Here is a 20,714-nt window from a genome sequence, read left to right as displayed (position 1 = left end):
GAATTGTAGACTTGTATAAATTGTGAGATTGTGATAAAAAAATTTAAGGTTAAGTTGGGCTAAGTCCTATGTTTCGTATCAAACTCTCTGAGTTATTTTATGCACTTTTTCTTTCAAATTAGACGCTATTCGTGCGATTTTTCGTTTCAATACCATTTTTGTCTGTAGATTGCACCCATTTTCCGTAAGGAGTTTGTTGCATATTATTAGTCCCTAAATTCAACCCAGCCTACATACCAAATCTCAACCACTTCCGACACCGGCGTCTCACGGAAGTTTTACCCAATCCTAGGAATCAGAGTTAACCCATTCAATACGGAGAGCGTGCCGGCGCGCTCGTTTCCCTTCCTTTTACAACTCGACACCAAACTATCCGTTACAACCAAAGGACTCAACTTTGTACTCTCGTGATTCTCCAAGAGACAATATACAATACAATACAATACACCGTTTACCGTTTTAAAATCGGACAAGTGGAAGTGTGCCTTTTTTTGAATTAAATTTGAGGTAAGTGAAACACATTTTTCGTAGATTTTCCACCTTTATATAAGTAAAATCATGTTGAAAAACAAATATGACAACTAAATAACTAAATCGTTGACATAAAATTTTTGAGACCATTTTTAGAATTTATTTTTAAATCCTTTGTTTTGTTTTTTATAGTTATTTTCCAAGTTTTGGAATATATTTGTCCATAAAACATTATTTTTTTATTTTTTCTGATTTCACTTTATCCCATTCTAACTTTTAAAAACAATATCGTTTCTATATTTCTCACGGTGAATTTTTGTTCATTTTTTTAATTGACTTTAGAAGTTAGAATACGATATAATCATGGACATTCCTCAGAGAAAAACCCCGGCACGGCCTGACCTAATAAACCCCCCTTGTGCTTAGTTGGCTGTTTCGTAAACTATCAAAAAAATATGGAGTTGTAATTGTAGTACATAAGTGTATTGTTTTTAAATATAATTTTAAATGAATTTATATAAATTTTCTTATATTAATTTTAGTGAATCAGTAAGTTTTTTTCTCAGTCTTGGAACCAACAACGAATTAGTTAAAAGCTAAGTCACGAAGTTAGACTACCCGCTACACAGGTGAACTGATGCCTTCACCACTGACGGAGAGCGTGGCCGAGACGTACCTGCTTAATTATCGGAAATAAGACCTTGGGATTTTTTTAATCATTTTTTTAATTCAAATTAATGTTAGATCAAATAATTTGTATCAAAAAACCTTTCCGTCAGAGCCAAAGGCTTATCTCAAATAGCCCCGTACTCAGTGATAATGTGTCAAAATGGCTGCCGTATTGAATGGGTTGATAGGAAATTATCGGAATGGCGATTTTGGTGGAATTAACTTCATTTGTAACAAATCCAGCTATTTGGTTCTTTGTATTTAATCGATAGCTAATTACCTATATCGCTATCTCAGAGCAACAGTGAGATATCTTCATTTGATTTGATATTTTATAGTGATAATACTGTGTCACAAAATAAGAATTGGTATGTTTTGCTATGTACTTGTACTGTATTTTGTATTTGAATCATGCAAATTGAAACTATTATAAATACCTAATAGTCGGCCACACAAAAAATGAAGCAAACAATATTCATTCTTGTATTGAAAGAGAGTTTTGAAAACTGGGCCCATTTTCATTCCTAGTGAAATATCCATGCTTATTAAGACCTTCAGGAAGACAGAGGAGCCATATAATGTAAAAGAAATAGAAACATCGGACTTTTTTATGATTGTAAGAAGTTATCTGAGGATTTTGGTAAACATTTTTCTCTAAACACAGATGATGAGAAATGTACCTGGAACGATGTAAAGATAGTTGAACTAAAGAAACAAAATTAATATTCTATTTTTTATAAGACATCTTATAAAGATGAATGATGAATGAAAGAAATTGACATAAGAAGAAAAACAAGGAAAAGCACAAAGGACTTAATTTTGAAGAAAGCTTACACCGAAGCACCTTCTATCACAGAAAATAAAAGAAAAGATCTAATTTCATTTTACCACCAATTCTTTTTTAATTTAAAGAGCTCAAAGAAGGTCTTACCAGCTGCCAAGAGTGATGAAGAAACATTGAAAAAGACAAAGAGCAAGGCATAATTATAATAATACTATTCAATTTGAGAAAATAAGTGTTGTAAATACTAAAATCGAATGTTGAGAATTGATTAACTGACAGCTGACCCGAACCCAACCCAACCTTGACCCTATCCTACTTCACACTATACTTTTGTTTTATATAGAGTCAAAGTTGTGGGCCTCTATGGAAACTATGGGCAGAGGCAATGAACCACGTGATCTTCACGATCAACCAGACAGGAACCAGCAACGTACCAGGAAAGAGTCCAGCAGAATTGTGGTTTGGAAGGAAAATGAAGATTAAGAAACTGCGACCTTTTGGCTGTGAATGTTATGTGCTGACCCAAGCACAAAAGAGAGACAAAATAAATAGAAAATCAGAAAAGGGAATTCTAGTTGGCTATGACATTGATTCGCCCTGTTACAGGATTTACATGAAAGAAAAAGAGAGGTCATTACTTCAGACAATGTAATCTTCGACGAGGAGAGGATACGACAGAGGCAAGGCACTGAAGTTGAGACATCGGCAACAGAGAGTACACTTGAGAAGAAAGAAGAAAGCAGCAGTGAGTCAGACGAAGAAGAAGACAACTGGACGACTGGAGAAAGTGAGAACGAAAGTGGGACACAACCGCCAGAAGAAGAGCCAGGAAGGAGAAGTTTGCGAGATCGTCGAACTTTGCAACCACCACCGAGACTGAAAGACTATGTACTTAATAACAGACATGGAGGAATGAGCGCAAAAGTAGCCATGATTGGTGAAGCTGAAGACATTCCGGTGAGTCAGGCACTTAAAGATGAAAAGTGGAGAAAAGCAATGCAGGAGGAGTACGACTCGCTAATGGAAATGAAAACTTGGGAACTGGTGGACTGCCCTGAAGGAGTGAAACCTATCACATGTCGGTGGGTACTTCGAGAGAAAGCAGATGGAAGATACAAGGCCAGACTCGTAGCCAGAGGATTTGAACAGAAGGAAGGAGTGAACTGCAAGGAAACATTCAGCCCAGTAGCCCGCCATGCATCGATTCGGCTACTACTAAGTCACGCAGCGTCAGAGAAAATGAAGTTGGTATCGTTCGATGTGAAAACGGCATTCTTGTATGGAAATCTGGAACAAGTCATCTACAAGAATCAGCCTGAAGGATTCGACGATGGATCAGGTAAAGTGTGCAGGTTGGATAAGAGTCTTTACGGACTCAAGCAAGCCCCAAAGATGTGGAACGAGAGAGTCACTAAACACTTTGTAAAGAAAGTTGGCCTGATCAACGCAGATGACGACCCGTGTATTTACTACACCAAGGACAAGAGCATTATGCTCTCACTCTTCGTGAATGATGGACTGATAATTGGGAAAGATGAAAAGAGAATATACAGACTTTTGAAGGAAATAAGCAAGGAGTTTCAGATCACTTACAGTGAGAAAGTTCAGGACAAGTTGACGTACTTGGGCATGGAAATCAAGGTCGACAAAGATGGAATCTTCGTGAATCAGCCTCGGTACACGGAGAAGATCTTGAGGAGGATGAAACTCGAACAGTGCAACCCAGCATCCACCCAATCCCATGAAAAGCCATCAGGCGATGGTGAAACGTGTATTCCAGTACTTGAGAGGGACAGTGACAGCAGGAATCTACTTCGGAGGAGGCAAAGAACTCGTAGCATACACCGATTCAGACTTCGGAGGAGACCCTGAGACAGGAAAGTCGACAAGTGGAGTATTGGTGATGAGAGGAGGACCAGTAGTCTGGTACTCACAGAAGCAGCGTTTGGTAGCGACTTCAACCGCAGAAGCCGAGTACCGAGCCGCAGTGTCTGTGATTGGAGATGTGTGCTGGATCAAGAGACTCGCACTGGAACTTGGTATCCTGGAAAGTGATCAGCCGATCACTCTGAAAATCGACAACATGTCAGCGATTCACATGTTACAAAATGCACACGAAGGAAAGACAACCAGAGGCAAGAGACACATTGAGATACCACGAAAACACATTCAGCAACACGTCGGCAACACTGTGACACTGCAACACGTCGAGAGCAGCAAACAGATTGCAGACATTTTCACAAAAGCACTCAACAGAAAAGTTTTTGAGACACTTTGCTGTAAATTGATCAAGGAGGAGTGTTGAGAATTGATCAATTGACAGCTGACCCGAACCCAACCCAACCTTGACCCTATCCTACTTCACACTATACTTTTGTTTTATATAGAGTCAAAGTTGGTAATTATGTATTCTAATGTATTCTGATTTTATTAAAAATTAGTAGGCGATAAGCACCTTTTGACAGTTTCATGTAATAGTGACACGAGCGAAAAGAAAAACGTGCTCCGAAATTGTTATTCCGTTATTATTGTTATTTGAACGCACTTTTGAAATCCTGTTCAATAAATCGAACTTTGATCAAGATTGGACTCAATTTATTTGCAACTACAAACCCAAAACCCACTGTAAATTAACAACATCGAAAAATATGCCAAAACACTGTTTCAGGCACTATCAGACAGCATAGTGATATTTTTTTCATTTTTAATTAGGGTATACTTAAGAAGCAATTTTTGATTATCTGAAGTGAAAAGCTTCAATTGCTGATTACGTAAAGCTGCATATTTGTGTGTTTTCAGAAATGAAGACAAAAGAATATGTGTGCTAGAAATATCAGCTATATATCGAATGCGACAATTTTCTGATAACTCTATTCTCAAAGTAGACTATATCGAAAGTTAAAGCAAGTGGAATCGCCATTATTTCGATAATTCCCCAGTAAGCTGATTATTGGTATCCATTTTGTACCATGAATCCATTTCATTTTATAACTACAGACATATCTACTGACATGCATACCTGATTTACTGGAATACAGAATATTCCTCCGAGTTCAAAGTTTCTTCCAACGTGACGATATCATCTACAAAGTTAACACTTTAAGAGGCAAAAAACAAATTGTATGCTAGGTGGATGGAGCTTGGAAGATAAGTTATGGATTCTGTTATCTATTTTATATTTAAAAATATGGAAATTTTGAGTAGAAAGCCCTTTTGTGGGTGCGAGTCGAAATTTTGTATGATTTTTCTTATTATTGAGTAAGATGTACTTATCTTACATTGGAAAAGTAAATACATAAGTATTTAGTTTTATGCAATAACTGGCTAATTAGTAACAACAAGCCATTGAAAAACTTAAACGCAAATGTTCGAAACGTTTTGTACGATAATGACATTGGATAAGTCCAACATTCATAGTAAATCTCTACAGTTAAGTATTGGTTTTTAGTAAATATTGATTTTGGTTATGCAAGTCAATTAGTTGTATCAATCTACACCAATCAGTACGAGCCTGTGACATTTTATTCAAATATGTGAACGTGTTATTTATATTCATAAATTACCTATATATATGAAGTAGGCATTAAGTTTTTTATGGATTTATTAATATTTTTACCGGTGGTTATATATTCAAAAATTTAAAATAATAGACAATAGTTTCCTCAATACATAAACTTCAATATCTATCATATTTTCAAATAATTGCAATATTTAACGTTACATACAATGCTGTCGAAAATGTTTGTTAACACTTTAATTAAAGTAGGAAAATTAAATAAACTATTCAATAATCGAATAAAACACTTTTTGACAATAATTAGAATTAAAAAACCGTGATAGTGATAGTTTGTAAAAACTTATTTTTTGTTTAATAGTAAAAGTACAAAAAATGTACCGGGTGTCCCAATAAGAATGGCTCTCGGCCATATCTCGGGAACCGTTTATAGTACAGCTTCGGGAAAAAGAATTTTATATCAAAAGTGACCTCGAGAAAATCCTGGAAATTATTTACAGAGCTGTAAATCCACCGTCAGAGGGCGTAATTAAATACCAAAAAATTATAAAATGAATAATTTACAAATTTTACCTCATTACGATGCATTTAAAGTATGATTATCGTATTCTTCAAGAAATCAGCGTATATTTGATTTAAGTTTTAGTATATCTCTTCAAATACTGCATAACTGACGTAATTCCCTAAATTTCTATTTGTATCGATTCGCCGTTAATTCCCGTTGCTCCATCGCCAGTCTCAATGAAAACCAACTCTGTTGCTGCTTCCATGGGAATACGCGTCCAAACCATCCAAGACCGTTTTCTAAACGCCACTTTTTTATGCAGCACTGCGCGAATCTTCCTCCAGTTCTTCTGTAGACTCGTCCTTTTCCATAGCTATAATGCAGGCACTCTCTGCGTTAATTAGCTACCTCAAGTCTCCTTTTGACTGCCCAGCTATACCTCACTGAGCTTTATTGGACTTGAATACCAGTGACGGTACGGTGACGGTCAGCTATGTGCTGACAATTAATCGATCATCTTTTTGGGATGTGCACCGTTTCCAGTATTTTGGTAAAAATAGTAAACTTTGGAAGCTACAGACTGACTCATGTATAGCGTAGTGGCCATTTCTCACTGACTCTGGCCTTGTCGCAATAAAGTGACCACTGGAGCAGCTTTATGACTTGCTGTGTCCATTTTTAGGTAAAATTCTTATTTGTTATTAACGGAGATATGTATCGGTTGACGGTTAACTGATAGTGGTAGGTCAGATAGATCACCTTTTATGAGGGTCAGTTATCCCTAATTGTCACTAGTGTAAAAAAGTATAAATAGAAAGGTTACCTATCATAAAATATTGCTGGATTATGAGAACAAAAATTCATATTATTTTGAAATTAATACCATTAGCTTCAAGATTTCACTAATAAAAATATAATTTGTGTTCAGTTTTTAGCCAGTGACTTGCGTTTCAGGTGTGTTACCGGTCTCGATTTTTTTGCTCACGAGTGTATAGTATATCATTTTAATTCGTGGATTTTCCGTTCCTAAATTTATATTTAGTATTTTTTCGTTTATTGTGGCTTATGTGTTTTTCATTCATTTGTCCTTAATCTTATGTGGTAAATATATAGTTCTGGGAATCCCGATTACATTAAGACAATTGCATCATGTTTGTCCACAGAAAATAATTTGATTGCATTATTGATGATATAATGGAAGACGTGTGATGTGGTTATTTTTTGTGATAAAAAATAAATAATCAACCTTGAAAATAAAAAAGTAACACTGCTCGACAATAGAATTCAATAATCGTAACTTTTGAAAAACTTCATACAATGTTTAAAAGGCAAATAGATGCTATATCAGTTATATTTCGAATTTAATGTGAAAATTAATGAATGGAATAGAATAAAGTTATATAATTACGAAAAATCGCCACAATGCAATCAAAAATTTGATTAAATATGGAAGAACTATGAATTTCAATGCAGTAGATGATCAAACTTTTAATCACGAATTTCATAACATTATGAATTCAAATAAAAATTTTCTTTTCACCCTATTCTATATATCAGGCGTTATCGTCCTAATTAAAAGCTTTATTCGTTCTTTTAAATCCGCGAAGCCGGATACAATTTGGCGGATGCGATGATACAATCCCTGAAAGATCATTTACATTATGTTTTGCAAATACCTACAGCGACAATTTCTTTATATTGTTTTTATAACTTGTTCACATTATGTTATGACCAATTTTATAATATCAATTTCTAAGAAGGCTTTTTAATTGTTCACGACAAATTCGAGATTCTAAACACATGATTAAAGTGTATGTAAACGAGTCTCTCACAGCCGTAGTAATCAATACATGGTCTAATGTCGCTCGGAACTTATCAGAATAGTACGTAAACCATACGGTGAAGGTAAATAAATTATATAAGTGTTTAGTAATAAGTTAGTGCAGAGTTTAGTGAATAGTTAAGTTTTAGTGGATAGTTTAGTGTATCTTTTTTAAGTGTATGAATAATTTAAGTAAGTAAGAAACACCGAATAAATAAGAAAAACGTTACAGTTCTATATACGCTATGCTCTTAATATCGCACTGCATATTTTGTTGGACATTACATTCATAAACATTGATGCTCCATCTTGCTAAACCATACACATTCACTGGAACCTTGAGATATTCCTTAATCAGAATATGACTCTGTCAAAGTTGGTATAACATAATTTGAAAGTATTTCGTAATTAGTATCGCTAATCAAATTGCCCTCAATGAAAAAGGAACCAATAATATGATTTTGAATAATTCCTACCCAAGCATGTATTTTTTGAGGGTATTGCGGGTAGCGGTAATTTCGACGATTAGAAGGACTATCAAGTGAAAGAGTGCACTCGTCAGAAAACATAACGTCTTCTAATTGGATGATGTTACTTTCCATTATGACCATTATACGCTCACTAAATAAGTTCTACTATGGAATTAATCATGCATTAACTCTGAGTAAGTATAATTTTGTACATAGGCATCTATCCAGTTCAATCTAGAGAGGAACTATCGTAAACAGGAGATCATCATCCTGTCCGATAGCCAAACAGTCATTAGTGCTTTAAGCTCCAATATCATAAAACCCAAAGTCGATTAGGATTGCATGGAAAAATTAAACAAATTTGGCAATAAAAATAAATTTACACTACAATGGATGTTGGGATACACTGAAGTGAAAAAGATTAAAATAGCTGATAAGCTAGCTGAAGAGGGGGCAGACAAGTCCCCAATAACACCACCATTGACGTCGTGGAATCTGTAAAATTCTTAGCGCTTGTTGTGGACAATTCCTCGAAGTGGGATTTACATATTGCTGCTTAACTAAAAAATTAAGTTCCTCTTGCTTTCCGATGAGATCAGTTTCCAAAGAACTGAACTTATCCATCTCCTCAACAGTTTATTATGCCCTTATTGAGTCGCATCCGACATGCCCTTCCCTTCTGAGGTACATGTGGTGCGACTCAATTTGAGGGAATCTTCAAATTATAAATAAAAGCTATTAGATATTTAGTTGGACTAAATAGCAGGGCTCACTGCCGGGACTTTAAAAGACCAAAAATTTTGACACTTCTTTCCTTATTCAACTTTGAATCCATTTACCTAATTCGTCAGCACGCTTCTACAATTTTAGAACGGCTATCCACTTAAGAACGTGGATCACGACCTTTACTTACCTACACCAAGCTAAGAATTAGTTAAGGGCTCAATATTTTACAATGCAAAAAAGTGCACAATCACTTACCATTCAAAATCAAATCGATATCACCTTTTACTGAAAAGTACCTTCTACTCTGTAAACTACTTCTATTCTAATAATGACATTTAATTCCGCTGTATACTGGTTTAATTTTACTATGGATTTATATACTAATTATAATATATAACTATTACCTATAATTTTGTTACCCATTATATTTTATTCGTATCTTTATTTAGTTATTTTTATGTTTGTTTTTTAGTTTTTAAAAACTTTTGTCTACAAATTGTAACAATTTTTTCTCCTCCTCTCTTTTCTCTCTACTTGTTGGTCAGTGTATATACATATAATGAAAGTTATGACGATAATATTCAACACAAGTGAACATCACATACAATGGAAAAAACAAAACCAAAATTATTAAACCGGAAAAACGAACCCGATATCAATTATCTCAATTATGTCAGCAGTATTGTAATATTAGGGCGTTAACAGTGCATATATACTGACGAGTTAGTGGTTAATTGTTGAATTTCAATAAGGTGTATTGTGATTTGCTGCTTTGAACCTTGTCTTCGAAGAAGTTTAAACCGTAAAAGAAAATGCAAATTCAGATTCATTCAACATATACCTAGCCCGCGAAATACCTTTCCATTTTCGTTTATGTATATAAGTGTGTGTATTTCACTAATGTTTGAATTTAGAACGTTATTGTCTGTTTAAATTTATTTATTGGCAGTTTCTCGAAGGTAGAGTATATAAAAAGATTTCTTATCTCATTTATTGTAACCTCACAAAGATCCAAAATAAGTCCAAGCAATATGTTGAAGTAATACCTTCTAGTGGTTTCTTTATACTGTCTGTTGCGAAGCAAGGAGGGTGGGTTTTTAGTGTGTGAAAATCCCTCATATCCTCGCAATTTCAGCAGCCGAGATGACTTTTGAAGATTTTCTGATCTTCCAATATACATAACTAAGATTTTAATATCTCTATCTATTAACAATTTTTTTTAAAAAGGATCTTCTGTTATCTTGTTAGTTGCCTATTTTTCCTGTGTGTGTTTTTGCACAGTTGTCCAGGATTTCATAATTTAACGTAAATCAAATGACTCGCTTTTTATTTTACAAATTTCTATGTGCACTCTTTCAATATACCGCATGCTGATGATGAATTATATCCTTGTGAAGATATAAATGAACTAGCAACTATTTTTGAAATTAATTGACAATCATTTTCGTGACATTTTTCATTCACCCGCCACGTTTTCACCCATTTTTATATAACAATAATAAGTTATTTGTTATTAAAAAATAAAGAATATTTTAGATTGACCTATAAAAATTTTATTCAATAGATTCTACTAAAAATATTGGCGGTATTTGGAAATTGCAGTGATAACTTTATTGGAATTTGAACACAATTTTTTTATTTAATCATAATTATTATATCGCTCATTTACCACAGCTGTGTTCAAGGAAACTATCCTTTAAATTCATAATGCATCAATCGATTTCGAGTTGCAGATAGTGCGAAAGTGTGTTAAGATATTGAATACAAAATAACTAGAGATAAGCGAGAAAGTGTTATTGTTTATCATATACCAGTTCTTGAAATCGTATTAAAATCAAAAACGGTAAGTATTGTCGGCATCTCTTCATTGTGTTTGCTAATATAGGCATCTACTACCCGTCATAAACCAGCTATAGTATTGTTAGTCATTTTGTGTGCATATAATAAATTGTTTTTACTTTGCAAATGTGTCATGCTAAATCATTTGATGGCACTTGAATAGTATATAGGCTTAGAGTCGCTCTATTGCTTTCCTCCATCTATTTTTGTTCATGGCTGCTTCACGTCAGTTCTCTATTCCTATTCTTCCTAAATCATGACCATCCTATCTCAGCTTGACCATACAGTACTTTGATCTCTGCGTTCGTTCTTCTTCTCCACTCGTTTTGCTCCCGCACTCCTCCGAAGATCCCCCTTAGTACCTTTCTCCCCCATATGTTTATTTTGTTTTCTTTTTTGTTTATCATCCAACACTCACTGCCTTACAGCACCGTTGATTGTATAACTGTCTTGTAAATGCGTAACTTGGCGGCTATTGAAATATCTTTTGATCTTAATAGTCCTCCACCTTTGTGTCATATCAAATTCGACAACTGTGTTAAAAATTTATTTCTCAGATATAAGTTACGAGGGCCATTATTTTCGTATTCGTATTCATATACTTCATATATATATATTCGTACTCATTATACGTATATTACCATGTTAATTGTGTTGAAACAATTAATTGAAATAATTCATGACTTGTTTACGGGGGAGTGTTGGAACTGTTAACTTTAAGTTGGTATTTATAAACTCGTCGACTCGAATTATATTGGCCAAACTGTCTTTTAGTTTACTCTTTGCCCTCAGTTTTTCCTTTTCTTCGTAGTTCTCCATCTGTTCCAGGCATGTTTTTCCTAGCTCACCACCGACTCAATATTAATAAGGTCCATATTGTGCTTTATCAGTTTCTTCATTACTCCCTTTATCACTACCGTGTCGTTTGCGTCAAATGCCAGTTCAGTTATTACCACATTATTCTTTCTCTTCTCTTTTTTCAGGTATTCTATTTTATTATCATTGTACTCATTTTCTTTGAGTAATTTCTCATTCTTCTCTCTAACTGTTTTATTTCTTCAGCGTATATTATGTTTTTATCACTGCTTATTTTTACAGTTTCCTATACTTATTTATATGTTAAAAACTAAAGCCACGGAAGTTTTCTATTTCTACAACCAATAAGCTTTTTAAAAACAATTCATTTAGCAAACTGAGGATTTAATAATTTAAAGTTACAAGTGGTTACACTAATCTGACAGGCGTCCTAGATGAATATCAAATTGAAAAAAACTATTATTAGTTTTACAGGCTTCTTTAGTTCTTATCTATATACAATAATAATTATAAAATTAGATAAATATATTTATGGTTCATTATAGTCACATTAATAATAATTAAATAATAGATAATTGAAGACGATACTTCAATGGGGTTGAATTTGAATCTATAAAACTGACAGAAATAGTAAACACAGACAATTTATAGCAACGATAACTTAAACAGGTTAGAATTCATAATAATAATTAGTAATTGATGATGATGCGCCCCTGTGAAAAAGGTTGTTTTGGATCACTTAAAATCGGAGTAAATCGATGTTTGTTTATTTCTTAAATATTTCTGAAAATAGTATAATATATAGTATATTCATCTACCAATTTTTACCACGCTTTTTTATTTTTAACTTGTTTCGTAACCTCTATCCATGATATTTTTTTCTCCTAAAGGTGCGGCAATTTCTTTTTCGCACCATTTCCTTTGGCGCCCTTTTCTCTCTTTTCAATTTCTCTACCTTGTCAAATCCTTTTTGCAGATCTACTATTCTCCATCGTTTATAATTCAATTTTTTCTGGTGACACCTTCGAATCTACGTGAATACTTCATACTACGACTGCTTGAATTTTGCTTTAGATCGAGTTTGTAAGTATCTAGCTTTCACTACCATGTATAAGGACAGCGGAATATTGATTTATACACATTCACATAATACAGTTTGTTTATCGCGCTGATACTTTCAATCACCTCAGCTCTTTGATTTCCAACGCTATGTATATCCACGCCTAAATATTTAAAACTCTTGTTCCAGTTGTATTCCATTTATTTTAATTTCGAGGTCTTTTTCTTGTTTCTCCACTACCGTTATTTTTGTCTTCTCTATATTGATATTCATATTTCTCTAATGATTATAATGATTATTTCCATATTAATAAATTATGTTCCAGTTGTTGTATCCTACTTGTATCTGTTTCATTTTTGTTTTCACTTATTTCAGTAGATCATCTACTTTCAACATGAATAGCGCCAGACTCAGTACTCAGGGGGAGTCTTAATCCTTCTTTACTCGTAAAAATCTAGAATTTGTTATTATTTTTCCTGGCCTGGTTCCTTATTGTTTCATATATCCTTTTGATATTGTTCCTCAATTTGATTCCAACTTATGTTTGTTGTAAACTATTCCATATTTGATTCCTTCTAACGCTATCAAATGCTTTTTGGATGTCTATAAAACCAAGGTGTACCTGATTTTCTCCAGTTTTTTTTTTCTATTATTTGTCTTAGTGTAAATATATGATCTTGTCAACTTCCCCATTTCCGAATGCTGCTTTGTGGACTTTCACTACCGCACTTAACAATTTTATAATTATTGCAGTCTGTTTTGTCCCATTTTTTTAAGTAGTAAAATTATACCTATTTCTCAGTCTATCGGATTTCTTCTTCCATCCATATTCGCTGTAAGATTTTTGTTAGCATTTCTCATGTATTATTGTCATTACCTGCTGATATTTCTCTTTCTAGATTCCGTAGACACAGCTTGATCATTTTTTTCTCTTTGTATCGGTTGTTCGTTTTCTAGTTCTAAACACCTTTCATTTTGGTGATAAAGCATCGTGTTTCCTTGGTTTTCCGAATTCAATCGTGGTCGTAATTCTTTACAGGATGAATTTCGTGAAGGCCATCTAAAATCGGCTGTTGTGCCAGAAAAGATATGGGTGACATACCGTGAGATTTAGGAATACTTGGGAGTTATTGTGGTCTTACGCACTTAATTCGTGCGTTTTTTTTTTTCAAACTTTGAACGTTTATTTAAGAAAACCATGTACAATGGTTTTATTCAAAGTATTGCCCATCTGAAGCTATGAACTTTTCTCATCTTTCTGATCTTTCTGGCAATGAATCAAGACAATTTTTGATATCTTGCTCTGATGTAAATCGTTTTCCAGTGAGGGCGTTCTGTATCGACCGGGACAAATGGTAGTCAGGAGGGGGAAGGTTTGGGCTATAAAGCGGGCAAGGTAAAACTTCCCATCCACTGTTTTCCAAATAGTTCTTAACCGGAATAGTAACGTGGTGCCTTGTGTCTCGTCACATATTCCGGACGTTTTCCGGCTACTGCTCTCTTCAAAAGGATTAATTGTGTTCGGTAGAGTTCTCCATTGATGGTTTCAGCCTGATTTAGCAGCTCATAATACTCAAATAGAGAGCATTACCTTCGCGCCATGTATATTCGGTTTGGTCTTTGAATTGGGTGGTTGGCAGGATTTCACATATGTTTTTTTGCGCTTTAGGTCGTAATGGATCCATTTTTCAACACCAGTAACAATCCGATGCAAAAATAACTTCGTTCTGTGGCATTTCAGCAGCATTTCGGTTATGCAAAACCGCCTTCCGACGTCTCTCGGCTTTAGTTCATGTGGAGCCCAATTTCCTTGCTTTCAAATATATCCAGCTGCTTTGAAACGTTTTGAAATGGCTGCTTGAGTGACACCCAAAGGTTTTACGAGCTCTTCTTGTGTTTGGCAACAATCTTCATCGAGTAATGCTTTCACTTCTTCTTCTCAAACTTTCTTGGCTGCCCAGGACGTTTATCGTCTTCCAAGCCAAAATCACCACTTTTAAATCGTGCAAACCACTTTTGGCACATTCGCTAAGCTAGAGCATGTTCTCCACAAACTTCCACCAAAATACGATGACTTTCGGCAGCATTTCTTCATATTAAAGTGATGAAGAAGAACTCCCCGCAAAAACACTTTTTCTGAAAAAAAGTTCGACATATTTGAGTGAAAAAAAATTATTGTCGTTAACGCTTCAAATGAATGACATATCCTGAAAAGACGTAAAATAACAGTAGCTTTCCAACGCAGGTTCGGAATATTGGAAGGATGTAATATTATACAAGTTACGCCATTTCTTATCGAACCGCACGAATTATGTTATAGACCCATACATTCAATATTGCACGAGAATTTGGTTGTCAAAAAGATTTGTTCGTTTTGGATACTGTATAATTTGACAATCGTTAAAAAAACTCATATCGATTGATGCAGATAAATTCAAATTCAATCACAGTGTTTCAAAAGACATTAGATTGTAACAGGCGACGAATCATGAATTAGTTCCTATGAACTAAACAACAATCTACTGTATGGGTCTTTCAAGACGTGCCAAATCAAAAGTTGTATGGTAATAACCTAAAAACATTTATAATTTTAAATTAAGAAACATCGTAATCAAATTAATTGTTCTCTTTCCTCCTATCACACTACAATTATTATTATACAAGAAATAACTTTATTACGCAATGCAATGTAGTTCTGCATTCAAAACATATGACAACACTGCAGAATAATTTCGCCCGAAGCACATTCTTTCGTTGGAAGAATTTAAATGCATACCTTTTGCCCATTAAAACGTTTTTCAGTTATACACAATACTTTTTTTTTAGAAGTCAAACCCCTCGTAGGCGACAGTATCGTAAGAATAAGTTGATTATTCGTTCCATCGAGATACCTATTCATAAGTGGATCACTATCGATAAGACTGATATAGATAAATGGAAGTGGTACGTAGACAGAATAAAAAGTAGCTAGTACCTGAGTCGATGTATTTCTACAAAGAACGGTACTTATAATTTGAAATAATGGACCCATCGAAACGTAATACCAAAGAAATTAACCCTAGGGTAACATCATCCGTTTTCCGTGTGCTGACGTTCTTGTAAGTAGTTTTTTATGGTACTTTTCATTAAAAACAATATTGCTTATCATGTTTTTCATAAAATATTAAATAATGAACATTTAGGTAAATAAAGATTAGATAGCATTACATTGACAATTTTTATTTCTCACTTATAACTTAAATATTCGAAGCCGTTGATCTTCAAATTAGAGAATTAAACTATTTAGAGTACAAACTCGCTTATTTACACTTATAGTGATTAAATTTACTATTTTAAATCTTCCTAATATACGCCAAAAATACTTAAAATTATTTTGATCAATTTCACTTCAATTTCTTTATCCTCCACCGGTTCCATTCTAATTGCATAATCTCAAGGTAACTTTCTGATAATTCTGATAGCTCGATCTGGATGTTCAAAATATTCATTACCATAATCTTTAGAGTAGGTTAGGTTACCATGGACAATCTCGATTCAAATTCTTCTTTTATAGCCTATTTTCAAGCATTTACAAACCAGTTTTCTTCTTCTTCTATTTCTGCCTCTGCTATTTCCCCGGGGCAATATATCATCTCATCACTCAGCATTTGATGTCGTTTCTCCGTTAAGACATCGGGGCACCTGTAAAGCAGATTTTCGATCATTTCTTTGCAATACTTGTCCGCTATCACAACCCATCTTGTACCAACAGTACAATATACAGTGATCACTCCAATGGTCTTTTGGATGGAGGGTTTCGAGAATCTTCTTCCTTTATCCTTGGCAAAATCGCTCTGGATTTAACACTGATTCCTGTTTCAATAGCATTTCATTTTTTAACAATTCCAACAGTAGTAGCATTGTTATCATCTCCTCGGTATTCTCCCCCCTCGTTCCACCTTTTGCGAGCTTACTTGCTTTAGAGTTACCTTCTACTTCGTAGTGTCTAGGTACCTAGCAGATCCCCACTCCAGTTCCACGAATCCAGGAGAGTGCCTCGAGGCAGCTCAGTACCACTATTGTTTGTGTCGGTTTTAATGTCTAACAAGGCTATAGTTTAATTCGTCACTTTCCTTAACAGTTTGATAGCCTTCTCTATTGCGTAGATTTCCAATTGAAGGATATTGCATCCAATTTTTAGTTGATACGATTTTTAAATGTCATTTTCTTTCATTACCATTTATGATAGATAATACCATTATGATAATATATTCTTTATTACTTCCCTTTCCCTACTTTATTACTATTTATTACTACTTGTTCATAAATTTTTTGCCTTCAAAAGTTATTCTGTTCCAATCGGGGAGCGCCTTTTGATGCTGCACCTTTTATGAAAAATTATATAGGATGTAGGCTTGAGATCGCTTTAGGCTTAGGATTGCTTCTAACGCTGATTGTGCAGTACTTTCTTTTTGATTATTTCTTTGTTTCTAGATTTCCACCACATTACTAAGCCATAAAATGTGATAGGCCTTCGTGGTTTCTTCGGAGACCTGAGGTTCACCGAGTTACCCTCTATTTTCTACGATCTCAACTATCTAACCACCCTGGTATCTTTTTCTCTTTTCTAGCTTATTTTTAAAACAGAAAAAAGTCTCCTCTGTATTCTACTTCTAATTCTGCTATTTTTCTGAGACAGTGATCACTCCAATTGTCTTCTGGATTGAGTATTTTGTGATTGGCGTTCGTGGTTTTCCCGGAGACCTGAGGTTCACTGAGTTACCATTTATTTACCACGATTTCAACTAGCTAACCACCCTCGTATCTTTTTTTCATTTCTGGCTTATTTCTAAAACAGAAAAAAATCTCCTTTGTCTTCTACTTCTAATTCTGCTATTTTTCCGAGGCAGTGATCATTCCAATTATCTTCTTGATTGAGTATTTTGTGATTGGCGTTCATATTTTCCCCGGAAACCTGAGGTTTACCGAGTTACCCTCTATTTTCTACGATCTCAACTATCTAACCCCCCTGGTATCTTTTTCTCTTTTCTAGCTTATTTTTAAAACAGAAAAAAGTCTCCTTTGTCTTCTACTTCTAATTCTGCTATTTTCCGAGGCAGTGATCACTCCAATTATCTTCTGGATTGAGTATTTTGTGATTGGCGTTCGTGTTTTCCCCGGAGACCTGAGGTTCACCGAATTACTCTCTATTTTCTACGATCTCAACTATCTAACCACCCTTGTATCTTTTTCTCTTTTCTGACTTATGTTCAAAAGTTTTTTCTCTCTTCTATTTCTAAATTTGCTACTTTTCCGAGGTATTGACCCCTTTTGTGGAGTATTCTGGAATCGTATTATCATTTCTGTTTTCTATGTATTAATCCTTGCCCAAATTCCTCTGGATGGCGTACTCATTTCTGTTTTCCCATTTATATTGATATTTGCCTCTGATTCCTGTGTCAATAGCATCTTTTAATAATTCCATTGATAGTAGCCAAGTCCAGGTACACAGTAGATGTGTCACGAATCCAGGAGAGTTCCTTATGGCACTTCATTACACCTTTTGATATTATTTTTCACTGACTGTCTTTGTATACTGCTGTTTTTCTGTTTGATTCAGCACTTTCCCTTATCAGTCTGACAGCCTTCTCTATTAAGTAAATTCCTGCTTCAAGAATATTACGTCCTATTTTTAGTGTGTACGAATTTTGGATGTTAAGTCCCTTTGAAAACATACCGGTTTCTTTTTCAACACATTCTTCTTTCGTAGTGCTCCTTCTCCTCCTATTTTACTTATTTACTCCAGGGTGCTTCTGTGTACATGAATTTCTTGCCTTATTCTGTCCCAATAGGAGACAGGCTGCACCATTTATGAACAATTCTATAGACTTTAGATTTGTGTCTGGTGTAGTACTTCTCATAACTCCGGTGATTCCCAGTGCTGCAATCCTCTACGCACAAATTCTCTTCATTTGTTTCCTTGCTCATAAATTCCCATCACACTCTTGAGCCATAGATTATTATAGTCCTTATGATTGCTGTAAACAAACATCTTCCTACAGTTGTAGAAAGCGTTGATTCCTCATACTTCCAATTCATAAAAGCTTGGAGTCTATTATAATTTCTGAATATTCAACATCCTTTGATAGTCAAAGCTCTTGTCCATTCAATATTGGTGTGAATGGTGTTAATTTGAGTATCTTGTATTTTCTTGTCTATCGAATTAGTTCGGTATTTTTAGAATTGACCTCAGCCCATCATTTTCACCTACAAAATGATATCTTCTAGTGCCTTTTTCACGATGTTGCTGATTGTTTGTCTCAACCAGATATCAATACAACTTATTCAGACTCTTCTTCTTTTGGGATTTATAGAATCTTATTAACCACATTTGGGGTGATATCACTCCTACTTGTGGCGTTCCTCCAGTAGTTCTTTTGCTAGTCGTGAATGTCGTTTGATGTTGTTAAAGGCTTCTTCTATATTAAAGAAGGCCCTTCTACTCCCGATTATATCTCAAGTTCTTAAATTCGTTTTTACAGTTCTATTTTCTTTCATGTGTAAATCAGCCTCTCCATAGCTTTACATTGAAAAAAAGAGGCTTATCTGTCTAAAGTGTCCTGGTGCTGTGCTCTTTGGTTTATCTGCCTTATATAAAAGCAATACAAGCCTCATTACTCTCAGTTTTCTTGGAACGTAATCCAATTCTAAGCTTTGTTTGAAAATTACCTAAATATGATTTATTATATAACCTAGTGATTTTTTAAGCATAATTGGTATCACTTCATCTGACCTCAAAAGTGTTACTTAAAAGATTTTGATGCCATCAAGGGGTAGCTAGTGTATAAACGATGCAGTACTGCAAAGCAGAGAAAATAATATATTGTAAAAATTATAATTAAATCATCCAAATAATAATAATGATAATATTTTTTATTCTCTATCACTTCTTTAAGAGAAACTTTTTAATACGTCATAGAAGCCTTTCAATACCTTCAATATAGCTCAGTATAGTCCACTTACCCTCAGATTCACGCTGTATTATTATTCATCTGAGATACATGAATATCTTTAGCGCACTCTTTCCAGTCCGCTAAATTTAATCCAGCGTGACATTGGGTAGATGCCGAGTAAATAGGTTTTTTCGAGACTTTCCGAACTCTCTAGTCTTTGAAGATGAATAGTAGGGATCGACCCTGCATCTTCTTCTGCGTGAAACTACTTTTGATATTAGACTCACGACGTAAAGCACGAGTAGTTAGGACTAGCTATATTTAATTACCATGCCGCAACATTAGAGGAAGCTCCTTCGTGTGGATTGTCTTTTACTGATTCACAATTCGTTCTGAGAAATATTTCGGCCATTCAAACGTACTTAGCATTCATACATTAACTTCAATTAGTAAAAAAATTCCAGGGCTTTCGTCAGATTTTACTAGAAAATTGTGAGTCACTTATGACACCAATAGAAAATTATGACACCAATAGAAAATTTGTTCTACGCACATAACATAAATTGAACATGCTTTCAACTTGAAGTAAAACTAAATTTTAGAGCATCTTTGTTAGGCAGATGAGAACTAGGTGACGCAATGTTGCCATTTACCGAGTTAAGTGAAATTTTATTTTTGCTTTGTTCATGAATCAACTGAATAATATTAATTTTAGATATAATCTACCCCTATTTAAAAAGAGTCGAAAAAAAGATCTTGATGACAGTGACGTATATGAAATACCTGATTGGTTAGCTTCAGAAAAACTAGGAAACGAACTGGAAGATGCTTGGATGATTCAAAAGAAAAAGAAGAACGCAAAACCTTCTTTAATTTTTGCCTTAATTAGTTGTTTCGGGAAACGTTTGATATTTTTAGGATTTATACAACTAGCGGTGAAGACAGCTTTAGTGTAAGTATATACAATAAGTCACTATTTTTTTTATCAAAAAGTCAACTATACAATCTAAGAAAACAGCTGATATCTGTCAATATGTCGGTCGTGGGGTAAAAAATCGTCTTTCTGCTAGGTAACCATATTGGTTTTTCATTTTTTTTCGGTTTCT

The 20,714-nt window shown here is 34.4% G+C and overlaps 1 protein-coding gene across 1 annotated transcript in view; it reads left to right on the top strand.

The window, feature by feature from the left end:
• The first annotated feature begins 9,669 nt into the window (after window positions 1–9,669).
• Window positions 9,670–20,714, top strand: part of LOC130449648 (ATP-binding cassette sub-family C member 4-like) — a 51,815-nt gene continuing 40,770 nt past the window's right edge. Inside the window, exons 1-3 of the mRNA XM_056787596.1 lie at window positions 9,670–9,920; window positions 15,503–15,774; window positions 20,324–20,560. Of these exons, the coding sequence (XP_056643574.1) occupies window positions 15,698–15,774; window positions 20,324–20,560 (314 nt within the window). The 5' untranslated portion in view covers window positions 9,670–9,920; window positions 15,503–15,697. The remainder of the gene's footprint in view (window positions 9,921–15,502; window positions 15,775–20,323; window positions 20,561–20,714) is intronic.

The sequence above is a fragment of the Diorhabda sublineata genome, chromosome 10 (assembly GCF_026230105.1).
Source record: "Diorhabda sublineata isolate icDioSubl1.1 chromosome 10, icDioSubl1.1, whole genome shotgun sequence".
Lineage (NCBI taxonomy): Eukaryota > Metazoa > Arthropoda > Insecta > Coleoptera > Chrysomelidae > Diorhabda > Diorhabda sublineata.
Note: the sequence above shows the minus strand (reverse complement) of the source record. Positions and strands in the feature narration are given on the sequence as shown.